The sequence below is a fragment of the Vipera berus genome (genome assembly GCF_964194415.1).
Source record: "Vipera berus genome assembly, chromosome: 5".
In the NCBI taxonomy this organism is placed as follows: domain Eukaryota; kingdom Metazoa; phylum Chordata; class Lepidosauria; order Squamata; family Viperidae; genus Vipera; species Vipera berus.
This window is the reverse complement of record NC_138207.1, coordinates 32,464,788-32,479,389: the sequence shown is the minus strand read 5'-3', so window position 1 is coordinate 32,479,389 and position 14,602 is coordinate 32,464,788. Positions and strand designations below refer to the sequence as shown.

Below are 14,602 nucleotides of genomic sequence, written 5' to 3'. Positions count from 1 at the left end.
AAGATATAGGAAGAATTTCAATACATATATGCTGTACTTACAAACTAAAGATTGTGGGAGTACCATCTTCTATCTTATTTTATAATAATCCTCATTCAAACCATCTCCATTGTTATGTATTTTCTGTATTTATCATCTGAGCATCATTTTTGTTTTCACTGAACTGTATAATTTGGCCAGTATGTGAGCTATAAATAGGAGACAGATTCCAAAGGCAAAGCAAAATAATAAGCATAACATCTTTTAGCTTCAGTAGGTCTAGCAAAGTTACTCCTGCCACACACCACACATGTGAATATGCACAAATATGCAGTCTTTTAATAAATAAATGGATATTAAGACCAGATATTTCCAATAAAAAGGAGTTGATGCTCAATGTAGAATACATGCTTTGCATTGATCTGGTCCTACAGCTAGGAAAGCTTCCTGAGGGAAACCATGGAGGCCAAAGCCAGTCATTATCAAACTGGACAATACATATCTTCAAAGAGTTGCTTCATTTTGAGGAAGATTCATGGACATCATATTTTGAAGCAGTTTCATAAAGCATCATGACAGCTCATTCCCCCACCCCACCCCCATTTTAGTTGTAGCATATATTACATGGTGTTTTTTTTAATTTGTTGAAGGAAATGGTTCCTAAGTAGGAGTAGCACATTAACCAAAGGCAGTTTCCAGCTAAGAAAAGTCTACTAGTACTTCTTATTTATTTGTTTGATTTATATAGCCACACATTCACTGTGGTGACTTTCAGTGGCTAACATCAGATTTTTTTTAAAAAAAATGCAAAAATAAAAATCAAACTGGTTGACATAAGCCCCATATCAAGCAGAAGCCAGTGCTCAAGAAAGCAGAGTGTGCTGTTTCTGCAACATGAAGCTCCTCATTGACATGAATCTATCTTCCACACAGATTTCTCTTTTCTAACCTAATGCTACCCACATGTGTGGGAACTACCAGTCACCATGGCTATAACCATGATGACTGAGAATTCTGGTAGCTATACTTAAGTACCCATCTAGAAGGTGACAAAGGTTGGGAAAAAGCTAGTTAGACAACATTTTTAATTGATCAGTGGATTCATATTCATTATGAAATATACATTTGTCTCAAAATATCTATTTATTTAGTTAATTGTTGATTAAAGGTATTTGAAAATTTTGCCTGCTACAATAAAGATATATATTTTTTATTTTGATACTGATCTAAAACTATTTCATCTTTTTATAGTGAAAGTAAAGTGGTGTTATAAAATATTGTGGTACATCATATAGATCACAGCTTCATTTGCTTCATATCCACTAACCTACAGGAAGTCTTGCACTAGTCTCAAATGCCTTACAAATCATATGATTACATGGTTACTCATTCCAAGTAGGGGAGATATGTTTTCATGCAGTGGGAGCAGGTGGTGGGAAGTTGTTTTGATGAGGTTAAAAAGCTCCTCCTACCATTCCCCAAGCAGCAGCCTAATCTGCGTCAGCAGTAATTGTGAGCTTTGCATGGCTTTTACAACGAGGGTGAGTGCAAACGATACATCAATATGTGATCTCAAGCCGAGACTTAAATGTTCTCTCTAAGTGGCTGCTCTTTCCAGGACTAAAGGTTAACTTGTCCATTCTCCGTGGAGGGATGTTTTTTGGGGAGTGGGGGATAAGAATGGAACAGTCTTGTTTCATATTTTGTCCTACCTAAAGAGGGTGGATTTGTTCCGATTCCACACCCCCACACCCACACCGACACTGGATTATTTTGCTGGTCAGACTTCTGTGTAGCCAAGAGAAAAGAGAGAGTATCTGTTGTCTACATAGGAGGTTTTAATAAGCAGCTGCGCCCCTGGGGACTGCAAGCTGGAGTCGAAGGCTGCTGCTTTCCAGTCTCTTGCCATTTCTTCACTAGTTCCCCTGCCTCAATTTTTTCCCCCCAACGGGCCTAAGGAAAGCAAAAAGGGAACTGTCCAAGGTGCTAGAATGCTGGCTGCTCGGCTACTGAATGCAAACGGATTGCAGGAAAAGTGAAGCCTCAGATTACTGCTCAAAGCCGAAGGTAGGCTTTCTCTTTGTTTGAGAATCCCTGATTAATCAACAACAGCATCAACAGAAAGGGAGAGAGAGAGACAGCGAGAAGGCGGGGGGGGGGGAAGAGGGAAAGAGCGCAAGAAAGACTGTTTTACAACCTTCCGTGTTTAGATGGCAACAAGGACTGCTTTTCCAACTGCACGAAGCCATTTGGATACAATGCTTTCTATCCATGCCGTTTCTTTCTCTTGGTCTCCACAGCATCCACTCCAATGAGGCACCTTAACCCCCTCTCTATCATCACATATGCTGGTGCTGTAATCTTCTGTGTGGTGAAGTGGGCAAAAAACCCTCCCATTTCATTTCTTTTGGACTTCAAGGCAGGGTACCACTGGTGCCCCTGATACCTTAACTGTCCTTTCTTTCAAGGTGGATTTAAGATGCCAGATCCTCTCTCTTCCCAATACTGTATTTTTGAAAGTCAAACTTTAAAAGCCTTTTTTTAATCCTGTATGGAGAAGACCTGTATTTTGAATTAAACATACTGACTTCTGGAGATGCAGAATGCTACAATTTGGATATCTTTGCCAAGGAGATCGCAAGCACTTTAACTGAAGAAAAACTGAGCCAGTCTGCAAAATCTGTTGGGTTTTTTAATGGTGCTGAAATATCCCTTCACTCTGCACTGAGCTAAATCATAGGAAAGGGCTTTGACAGATAAAAGTCACCTTTAATTATTGCACTTAGCAGTCCCCCAAGGACTTTAATCTTGGTATGTATATATACGTATGCATATATGCATGCACATATGTTATTCATCCATACATCTATCCATCTATCCATCTATCCATCCATTTATTTAAAACAACCTCCAAGCATGCTAATGAAATGAAATGCCTGTAAAAGATGTATATCAGCAAAAATTGATTTATTTTCAGTCTAGAATTATCTAATGAAAAACTTTCTGTGTTTTAAAAATATTAATTAAACAGTAGCTAAACTAAAATGTAATGTATTGGGATTTCTTTTTCTTTTTCTGTGCATTAGACTGTCTTATAAGAAATTTGGTGGGTGGAGTGTTTATTTGTAAAAGCCATGCTAAATTATTAAAATGTTTTCCCTATTTTTCTGAAACACATATTGCAAATATCTTTTATACCTATATTAATTATTTCTTATATAAAGCATATCATTAATATGTCATATTTTAAATTTCTTTCTCTTAGACAAAATATCTTCACTTTACCTTGTTCTCTTCTCTACATGCCCCTCTAAGAACATGATGACATATACTTAAGTAAATATGATACATTTCTCTTCGAACCTAACCAAGCAGCCCTAGTTATCAATAGATAAGCTTAATTTGCCAGTTGTGGGTGTTTCTGGCTGTTGAGACTCTAGCTATATGTTACTTGCCTGTTAGGAAATTGCATTTGGGATTAAGACACATATGAAAAAGGCATCATGGCATAAATGTCTTACCACTGACAAGTAAACCACTATAATAACAGTATCAGTGATCTACATTCTTCAAGCCCTGTGCACTATGGCCTGCAGGAAGGAGAATCTATTGTGCAAATTATGCCCATCCTTAATATATGCAGTTTGTAAAGTTCTTTATTCCTAATACTTTCACACAAGTGGCTTCTTTCGGGTGTAAAGATAGCTTTTCTTAATTCCCTGTAAAGTCCATATATGTAAATGAACATGTGCAAACACAACTACATAAGCATGCCCATACACATGCCAGTGCACAAGCTCTTACATGTACACATACACATAAACAATAAATTAATGCAACTGTGCATAGAAAGTTTCTAGGTAGGTTGAACTTACTTAAGACTTTGTAGAAAAGTTTAGACTTTGCTCTGTCTTTGCCATTATCAGTAATTTTAGCAATACATAAAAAACTTAGATAATATTTCCCAGCATGTCTACCATGTGAAATCAAAAGTCATTTCCTTTCAAAAATTAGGTCCACTTAAAAATAATGAAGAAGGAGCCAGACACAATATGAGAATTTCATTGACAATGTGCCTATCAGAGAAATTATGTCTTCTAAAAGCCATTGTATAGAAGGCACCAACTCTGAAAGAGAGGAGAATCCACAGTGCAATACACCTACTGTATAGTGGTGCTGCAGTCAGCAGTTTGGTATAAACGGAATGTGGTCTGTCTGTATTGCACTTAAATGTCTTGTAAGAATATAAATCTTTCAAAGAGAATCCAACTGCTACAACTGGAATGGAATGCATCTGCTATTTGATGATGTCATTGTTCCATTAGAATTTACATGTGCTGAGAAATGAACATATCAAAGAGAGGATAAAGGGGAATCTGCATGCTGACTTGTGTAAGCTTGAAAAAATATTTCTTTTACATTCTCCCATTTAGCTGGAAAAAAATATAACTGTAATTCAAGACCAGGATGTAAGTGATAGGGAATTAATTTCTAATTTCTGGAATAGGTTATCTTTTAACAACCTGTCCTATCCCTTTGTCCATATTTTGTTTTCCCTCCAGCACAGCACAGCTCAAACCACACATGCAAATTGCATCACAGTAACCACTTGAAACTCTACACAAGGAACTTCATCTGGCTAACCATATGGGTCAAGAGGCTTCTTAGGCTGACTAGGAAATTTTCCATGCAAATCTGAAAAAAAAATCCAAGTGAGGATTTTCATCAGTGTGCTGAAAATGGCTAGGAGTCATGCAGAGAATTCTTTTGACAAATGAGCAGCATTCTGCAAAATTTGCATGAGAGACAATTGGATGTAGAGATTATAATGCTGAATTAATACTGGGGAAGATTCAGCTTCAGTTCCTAACTGAGCCATGAAACTTATTAGATGACTCTGACTTGTACATCAGTTATACCAGAGGTATAACAAGACAAAAAACAGGAAGTTCACTACATTGTTTTTTCTATAGCATCTTGACGATCCCTCTTTCCCCACAATGCTGTTAATAGTAAGGAGAAATATAAGTTTACTTCCTTTTGTTTAAGAAGAATTTCCTCCAACAAGGGAAAGGCTACACAAAGAAGAAGTTGAGATGGGTCACATACTAGTTCCCTAATCTGTTTGTTTATGTGCTATCTATCACAATCTTTTCAGATAATTATACTCCACCCCTTGGCACTACTCCCCATTCTATAAATCATCAAAATATTATGATTAGTATCTCCAATTTATCAATCTCTACATTGGGATTGTAAATTCACAGAATTACTTAAGGAAGAAATTATTGGAATTTAATTAGCAATTCATCCATAAACTATTAAATTGTGGAAAGCTGACTTAACCAGAGCTGCTAAATGAGGTCAGGAATAATGCACATACTTGTACATATATGTTCTTCTTCATCATCATATTATAGTCTTAGATGCACTGGAACATTATTGTTTTTAATTAGTCTGACATAATTCATGGGATTCCCCTTTGTCTTTTTACTGAGTGATTTTAGCATCTGAGTTCTTCAGGTTTTTTTTTATTATATTAAGTCATCACTTTTCAGGAAATCAGAGACTTGATTGAAAAACACAATCAATTATTTATTTTCATTTACTGAAATTTCACATGCATTGTTATCCTACAGGAATTAGTCATGTGAGTATTCACAGCCCCCCCAAAAAAGGAATGTATCATGCAGTGACCTTGCTGTGTAAGTTGAATAAACCAATAGGGAAAATGAAAGGTAAAAAGACACCTTCTGAGAACTTCATTTCTTCTCTGCAGAAAACCTTTTGCACATGATTCTAAGGCATTCCCTCCTGTCACAGCACTCCATCATGACTGTAAGAAAGAGAGGAAGGAAAAGTAGTAAAAATTTTAAACCATGCTGTGTTTTAAAGGAAACTGTGACCTCCATACATAAACTTCTGTCTTGTAGCAGAGTTAGCTGGCTGAATATTTTCTCTAGTCATCAAACAACAACATTGTATAAATTGTCGATATTAAATTGTTGATACTCAGTATTGAATTTATAACTGGTTCACCATTAATCCATCCAATAGCATGCATAGGTGGTGAATACAATTTGATTTGTAGGAAAAATGGTTTTGTCAAGAAACTAGAAAGAACAGGGCAATCCTATGTTCTGCCACAATGAAGAGAAAAAGTTTCCTGTAATCCTAAAATGCAGATATTTTCTAAAAAATCCCAAGATTGAACATATTTAACAGTCATGAAATGCAGTTCAGGAGATAAGAAATGTTGTGAGGAAAAGTGAGAAATGCACTGCTTGTAGGGAAAGACTGGCTGGAACCTTAAAAGGCTTATTTTCAGAGAAAATATGAATTCACAGTGTATTGTATATTTCCTTTGTATACAATAAATTTAAAACAGTGTAAAAGCTAAGGACAATAATAATAGATATGTAGAAAACATGTAACCTCTTTAAATGTTAATAAAGTCAAATATTACAATCAGCTCAGCTCAGTGACAAATCTGCGATATACAGGCAATGAAATCTTGAAATCAAACTATTAAAGGCTAAATACAGTAATATTCCCTAGGATATAAAGGATTATAATATAGCAAAGTGAATAGGTGATTTAGCTTGGGGTTCTCATTCACTTCAAGTTCAGTTTAGTATTTTTAATGTAAAAGTGTTCATAATACTGATTTACTTTAAACAATGTAAGAATGACTGAGACAATATTAAAAGTTGGAAAAACTGAGTTCTGTATTATTTAGTGCCCCATTATATTAGCTTCATTGATGTTGAAGAAAAAATGGCTTTCTTTAACACGTCTTACAAATTACATTTGGATTTAGACTGCTAAGTACAACATTTGTACAGTACAAACTACCAGAGTTTGGTGTAGTAGTTAAGCCTTAAGGTTAAGGAGTCCCATCTTAGGCACAGAACCAGTTGGGTAACCTTGAGACAATTCACTTTCACTCAGTCCTAAGAAGGAGGCAATGGAAACCACTTCTGAAAAACCTTGCCAAGAAAACTGCAGGGACCTGTACAGACAATGTCTGAGAATCACGTACGATTGAATGGAGGAACAATAACAACACAACATTGTTTTGTGTTTCCATTGTAAAATTGCTGCTGTCTCTTTAGGATTCAAACACATCATCCAATATTCTATACTTCTAGTCTTTTCCCATGCTTCCTTTCACCTTTTTCCCCTCTGTTGTTTTTAGTAAAAGTATAATTTACAGTTTGTGTAAATCATTCAAAACAGATGTTTTGAAGCAGTAGTATGTACAAAGCACATTTTCTCAAACTGTGAAAGTAGCTTTTTTCCCCCAGATTTCTTTGGCTCACTTCATAGGTATAGATGTTCGGGCACCTCACTTTCACGAAAATTTTAGTTAAGGAAAGTGACTAGTATACAATAGAAATATCAGGCTTTGTATTTAATGGTAAAAAAGTGCTTTGGAATGTATGGAAAAAGATCCAGCTCCTTCTGGAACAGATTTCAGGTATACCCCATGTACTCCAAAGCAAACTTTGCTTTGAAACTAAATTATTGCATATCCATATCAATGATAATTTTGATCTGCAATCTTAAGTATATGAAATCCAGAATCATTAAAGCAAAGAGTCACATCATTAATGCAGAAAGTAAAAACAAACAAGGTTGCCAATGTATCCCCTTTCTTAGGCCTTGGGTAAATGACCCTTCCTAATTTATAGTGTATTTTGTTCCCATTGGTTTAAATACAACATGCTTGAATTTAATTTATTTCAAAGTTTTCTTACTTTATGGTCAGTATACCTGAACATTTCTTTTGATATTTCTTTTGGTAGTGTTTTCAGGTTATTTCAAAGTTGGAATTGTCAGACAGTGCAGATGCTGCCATTGTTTTCTGTTACTTGGGCTTTCATATCTTTAAGGCTTTTTTTTGCTGCCCAAACCTTTCAATCTGAAAAAGCCAATGAAAAAAGTGCAGTTATGTCTTCCCTTGGGACTTAACTGAACTCTGACAAGCCTAGCAAGGGCACAAATTGGTGGTGAGATGATTTAGAATGAAACACAGCATATTCATTCATCCTATGGTTTGTCTCATAAGGACAACTACACCGTATTCCACCTGTGAGAATTTCACTGAAATTATCTACTTCAGCAGGCAGTTCAAAAATAAATTTCTCTTTCACCAAATGATAGAGAACAGATAAGGGGGAAAACTGTGGGCTTTTTTTTTTGGCCTGGATGGAACTATTATAAGATTTGCCTTTTACTCATGCAGCGTAAACTTTAATTCAGTCCTATCTTTGCCATTGCAAATTCTGAAATATTTTTGAATATAATTTGTTGATCTTCAGCAGCATGGGAATTGGTGAAAAAGCAAACAATCTTTCTAACTTTACATTTGCTTCACTACTAAGCATATGGGCCTCAGTATCATTGCTTGCTGTCAAAACCACGAAATGAACTCATACTGAGGTGTTCTCCAAGCATTTAAAATTAAATATGATTATAATGGCTGAATGTAATTAGAAGCTGTAATACTATTTGTATGAGGGTATTATCAATACATTCCCTTGAGGGTTGCTTTTAGAACATTGTTTTCTAAATAAAAATGAATCATTAAACCCCAAACCAATCTGGTAGCACTTTAGAAATGCTTCTACTATTGCCAAAGTTTTCATGGACCACAATCAACTTCAATCAGATGCATGGAATTTATCTTAACCAAAGGAACATGTGGATTTAGAGTGAATACTTCCTTGGGATGACAGCCAAGTGTCATATATTAATCCATATATCACTTAGGTGAGATGGACAATGTAGAAATATGATAAATACATAAATAGAAGAATAAATAAAACCATGAAATTTGTCTATGTGTATGTGTGTTTATATGATACAGGTCACAACATTAGAAAATGCTTGCTGTAAATTTAGACCTTATATAAATTCTAAATTAAATCAGTTGTGTTTGATGATAAGAAAGAAAGGCAATAGCCAATGAACAAACTTCTGAAATTTCCAGTATTTTCCATCAAGCAAAGTGGGAGAGAATAGATCAGAAGAAAAAAAAGCTAATTCAGTATATAGCAATAAAGATTTTATTTGATGCAATTCATTTAAGACAGAGCTCACAGAGCTAATAGCAGCCCAAATTGGAGCACACTCAAAAATAAGTTAGAAAGTTTTAAATTCTATTAGGTGAGTGACACAAAGAAGCGTGGAATGGCTATTCCTTATTTTTTAAAATACAAAATCCAACAGTTACTCAAACTGCTTTCAGCTTAAAATAAAATTGCATTTGATAACCCTGACAAATTTTGAATTTTTCATTGATTTAAGAATGGGCAGAAAACCAGTGAAATAATGTACGTGTGCATGAACATTTTTCCTTTTGTCAATCCACAGGAATTATTTCCCACAAGATGATGAATTCTAATCAAGAGGAGGTCACTTTGGGCACTTTTCTCCAGTACATTGAAGATATGGGCATGAAGGCCTATGATGGTTTGGTTATACAGAATGCTTCTGACATCGCTCGGGAGAACGATCGCATGAGAAATGAAACCAATCTGGCTTACTTGAAAGAAAAGAACGAAAAGCGCCGGAAACAAGAAGAAGCAATAAAACGGTAAGGACTGGTTTTTTAGAAACTATGGCTTTGTTAAAGATCTGCAGCATATACATGGGCTGGAGCAATGGTTGTACTTTTAACAATTAATTGTGCAGCTGTAAAAAATTGGTTTAGTTATTTCAGTGGATTTTTAGAATAGAAATGAGGAAGTAAGTCTATGAGATGGGTAGCTTAAAAAGGCAGCTTTCAGTGGACTAAAATTAAATTAGATAGATAAATCATGAAATTGGTAGCCCAATAAATCAAGTTTATCTTTATTTGGAAAAGTTTCATACTGACATATTACTGAAAACTTGCGCTGCTAGGGGCAAATGGATTAGGTCACTGACAGAAGAGTGTCTATTTGTCCAATTTAAATCACACTTTTTAAAAATGTACCTGAGGATTGCAGGGCTATTTGGTATGTCACTATAATGTTTCTGGATAGAAATAGAGACTATTTTGTCTCTATTTTTTGCCCCCCTAAATCAGAGAAAAACAATATAGTACTGTTTGGCAATCTGCTATTGTGTTTTGACAATATGATTGTGGGGGATTCCAGGGCAAGCAGAAAGCAGAACTGGGGGCTCTATGTAGCTAGTGGGCGATGGGTTCTCTATCTTTGCAACTGAATAGCATGGAAGAAGGAAATGCTTAGCTTTTCCGCAAGAGAATTTGAACAAGTATCTTCTAAATCCTGCCAACAATTATTATAATTGTATATGGTTGGTTCCAATTTAGAGCCTTGAAAGTGTACGAACAAATGCTGGTTATATCTGATTCAGGACTGTCAGCAGAAAGTCACATTTGTCTATCAGCAATAACATGGGGAGATTTTGGCTTTCAAACACCATGTTTGTTGTGGATTTCAAGGGGTACCTCTGCATTGAAAACACAGCAGCCATTCAAGTATGAGTGCATGAGGCCAAATTTTATGAAGCACCTCTGTTGTTTCACCATTCCCCCAGCTGAAGAAGCACGGCTGTGGAGATGAGCAAGACTTTGCCTCATTAGCTGTATGGCCTGTCTTGGTGAATATCACAGAAAGGGCCTCACCTATCATCAAATGGATATTGGATTGCAATAACAATGGCTACAAAAAATTGGAATGAACGTATTTCCATGGGCTTCATTACCAAATAGTCTTAGTTATTCTAGAATATATGATGTTAAAAAGGAAATAAAGTTTAAATAATTTTATTCTCATATTACTGTACCTGCCCTCTCACAGGAAAGTGATATGAGTAATGTATAACGTGATTAAAAAATAATAAATACACAAAAAGCCAATCATAATTAAAAATAACTATTAAAAAGGAACATAAAACAGGAGAGGATAATATTAACCATTGTGGTTATTGTTTATGTATTTAATGTTCCTACATTGTGGAAAAGGTTAAGCAAAGCCTCTGTTAGTTGGGCAGCTGTTGACTAAATAAATAAAAACCCCTCACTCACAGAAGCATTAACCATTATTAGAATCCACTATGCAAATAAAGCCTGCAAATAAATAAATATGCATATTTCCTATCACCCCATCATTTAAATCCTTTCATATGCAAAAAAATAACTCCATATGTTTACATGTCTACAGTGTTCCTTTCCTTTCCTTTCCTTTCCTTTCCTTTCCTTTCCTTTCCTTTCCTTTCCTTTCCTTTCCTTTCCTTTCCTTTCCTTTCCTTTCCTTTCCTTTCCTTTCCCTGCTTTAGAATCTGCCACTTTGCACCAGTCCAAGATCATGTACAATACATAAATGCCTACAAAGATCTGTAGTCTATAAAGCTATTATGTTACATGAATTACAGCAGTATGTCTTATTAGGAAGCAGAGAACTCTATTTGGCTATTTTCCTGATGGGTTTATTTGCCAGCCTAAATTTCATTTGGATAGATTAAATGCTGTGTTTTGCAATATATTCAGCTATAGTTATAATTGTGCACTCCTAAGGTATAAGGTTTATTACTTCCTCTTGTTCGTTGTTAATTTTCTGGATGGGGAGGAAATTTTTCTTGATCTTATATGTATGTATGTGTGCATGTTTCTGAGTAGCATACTGGAGTTCTTATCATAAAATGTAGAAAAGGGCCATGACAACAATTAGATTAATTAGATTTTAATTTAAGATGAATTAAAATTAAAAGAAATTAATGAAATACAGCTCATTCTGCTATGTTTCAGAATGTCCCATTCTTTCAACTGATTAATAAAGCCTTTGTGCTCAGAATACTGTTTGTGCTTTATCATGTTATTGAATGAGTTAATATGTTAACTTATTAATATGTTTGGAAAAAAATAGAAATCTGGTCAAAAAAATCTTCTCTCTCCAAAAGATAAGAAAATTTCCAAAGTAGACACCTACTCCTTCAGAGGAATAACTTCAAGGATAGGCTGAGCATCTCTAAACTGATGTTCAGTTCTCCCGTATTGACTGGATTCAACATAGATTCCAGTGATTAAAAACATCAAAACTGAGGACATCAATTCCAAAGATCTGATGCACTTTTTCTTGTATTCAAGTACAATGTTCTTAAATGTGTAATAGATATAATAGTGTCTCCAGCCCATGTTCATTATATGGAATCTTTACCCATGTTCACTGTGTGTGATCTAAATGATGTTTGTTAATCCTGATTTTACATGCAAGTTAACCAGAGCCTTTGTGTCTTGACATATTTCCAAAATAGCCTTCAGTGTCAAAGAGAGTGCCCATGTTTATCTTTTAGAAGTTATGAATAATAGCAACCCTAACTTTTATAAATACTTAAGCCCAAAAGAAATATACTTGAAGAGATTTTCTTGTTTTTGTTACATTCACACACACACACACACACACACACACACACACAAATAAAGAGAAAGAGAGAGAGAGAGAAATATTATATTTTTAGAAAGAAGGAGAAAAACTAATACAAGCTAAGAAAAAGTTAAGAAAAAGAAAGGAATCAAAGAGAAAACTAAAAATGCAAACAAATGCAAGAAATGCAAAAAAAAGGTGTGGAAAAGGAAAAGAAAGAAGAACAAAACAAAGAAATTGTCTTTTTAATAGCAGTTATAAATACAATTATAAATTTAAATCTTACTCTGTAGTTATAACTCTCTTCTTTCTGTAATCTATGCTGTCTAATCATCAGAAATATAGATATCAAGTTCATTTTTTCCCTGTTTCATGCAAAAAGTCTACAGTATAAGAGGCTTCCAGTCAGCAATAAGCAGTCAATTTAGTCATGTCAGCAAGAGAAGATCTCTTAAAGAGGATGTCTTTTTGAGTGCTTGATGGATTAGAAACAAAACAGTGAAACAGACTGGTTTTTTTTAATGTGGCAGAAGATAAACAGTGATTAGATGTATGAGGAGTGATCATATAATAATATGTTATTCATTGTTAGTAACTAAATTGAAATTTCAATTAAATATGATCAATCTTAAGTCCTGCAACTATTTTCTTCCACCTCTGTCATTTTTGGGACAATGGTTACTAGTATGCCACACAAAGGATATCCCCATGACTTTCTTGATATTTTTATTTATTTTATTTAAAGCTTTTATATAGCTGCACATCTGATATCAACCTTTAGACAACTCCCAATGAACAATTAAAACAACATCGCTAAAATAACAAAATATTTACGTATATTTATGTATATATTCATTATGCTCATCAGATTGCTATATATACACACAAGGCTGTTCACCACTTGAGGATTTCAATAACACTGATGAATTTTAAATATAAATTGCTCAGTAACTGATTGCTGAGTACCCAAAATTTGATCATGTGACCCAGGAGATACTGCTGTTGGAAGTTCAAATCAAGGTCATAAGTCCTTTTTGTGGGTCAGTCATAACTTTGAACAGTCACTAAATAAAGGATTACTTGTAATGCCTCTTTCAAATAGAAAAAGAAATAACAACTTTTAAAGCTCAAAAGAGGTTGCTAAGCGTGCTTGTGGGAAGTAAGGAAATTTAAATAATTGTCTTCCTGTTACAAACCTTGGTTTCTTGGTTTCACATCAGTCTATTTGAGAAAACTGTGATAGAGTAGAATCTAGGTATAGGAACCTCTTGGTTTCAATATTGAGGTTTGACATTAATGGATTTTTGGAGATCCATCACCTAGTACAGGGTTCTTCAAACTTTGCCCTTTTATGACTTGTGGACTTCAACTCCCAGAATTCCTCAGCTAGGCACGCTGGCTAAGGAATTCTGGGAGTTGAAGTCCACAAGTCATAAAAGGGCCAAGTTTGAAGACCACTGACCTAGTAGATTCCACTGCTAATCTTTCAGAGCAACCTATCTCATACTATAATTGCCTTCTTCAAATACCATAAGTGACAAAAAGACAAAAATCAGAAAAGGAAAACTCCCCTTGAGGCTTTCTTGTTTTAGATTGTTTTAGGAATTAGGCCTACAGGAAAAAAGTAAATGTAGTAGCAATGGGAAGAACCAAAAATATAACAACAATATGATGGATGAAGTTGTAACTGTTTTTTTCAATGACAGAGCAAGAATTTTTACAATGTTGGAGCAAGGCATGCAAAAGACTATCTAAATTGCTTCAGTCACAAAATAGACCAACACTGGTCTTCTAAGAATAAGGCCTGTTTTTGTTAATGTTGTGAAAGCCAGGCTTGATGTATTACCTGGTATGAAATAGAGGAACCTGCATTCCATGGAATTTTTAACATCTGAGAGGCCCAGGAAGAAATGAGTATTGAAAAAATTATTTCCCTAACACATTTTCCTCCATATCATCCTTCCTTCCTTCCTTCCTTCCTTCCTTCCTTCCTTCCTTCCTTCCTTCCTTCCTTCTTTCCTTCCAAACTGAAGTGGAAAAAACAGATTTATTGAGATAACAATAAAGGAAGTAGTTTGAAAAAGAATGACTATATTTTGTCTAAAATGCATAGCTGGGAAAGAAAAAATGGCCATAAATTAGGCAGATCATTAAGCAATGAAGTCTGCAGCACTTCAAAGTCAACATTAACATGGATTTTGTGGACTGAATATAGATGTAATCTTTAGCCGTTGTTAGTATCAGAT

The 14,602-nt window shown here is 34.9% G+C and overlaps 1 protein-coding gene across 1 annotated transcript in view; it reads left to right on the top strand.

The window, feature by feature from the left end:
* Positions 1–9,368: 9,368 nt before the first annotated feature.
* NYAP2 (neuronal tyrosine-phosphorylated phosphoinositide-3-kinase adaptor 2) overlaps positions 9,369–14,602 on the top strand; it is a gene marked incomplete at its 3' end in the record, with an annotated part of 137,222 nt that continues 131,988 nt past the window's right edge. The window contains exon 1 of the mRNA XM_081328287.1: positions 9,369–9,580. Within this exon, the coding sequence (XP_081184413.1) occupies positions 9,375–9,580 (206 nt within the window). The 5' untranslated portion in view covers positions 9,369–9,374. The remainder of the gene's footprint in view (positions 9,581–14,602) is intronic.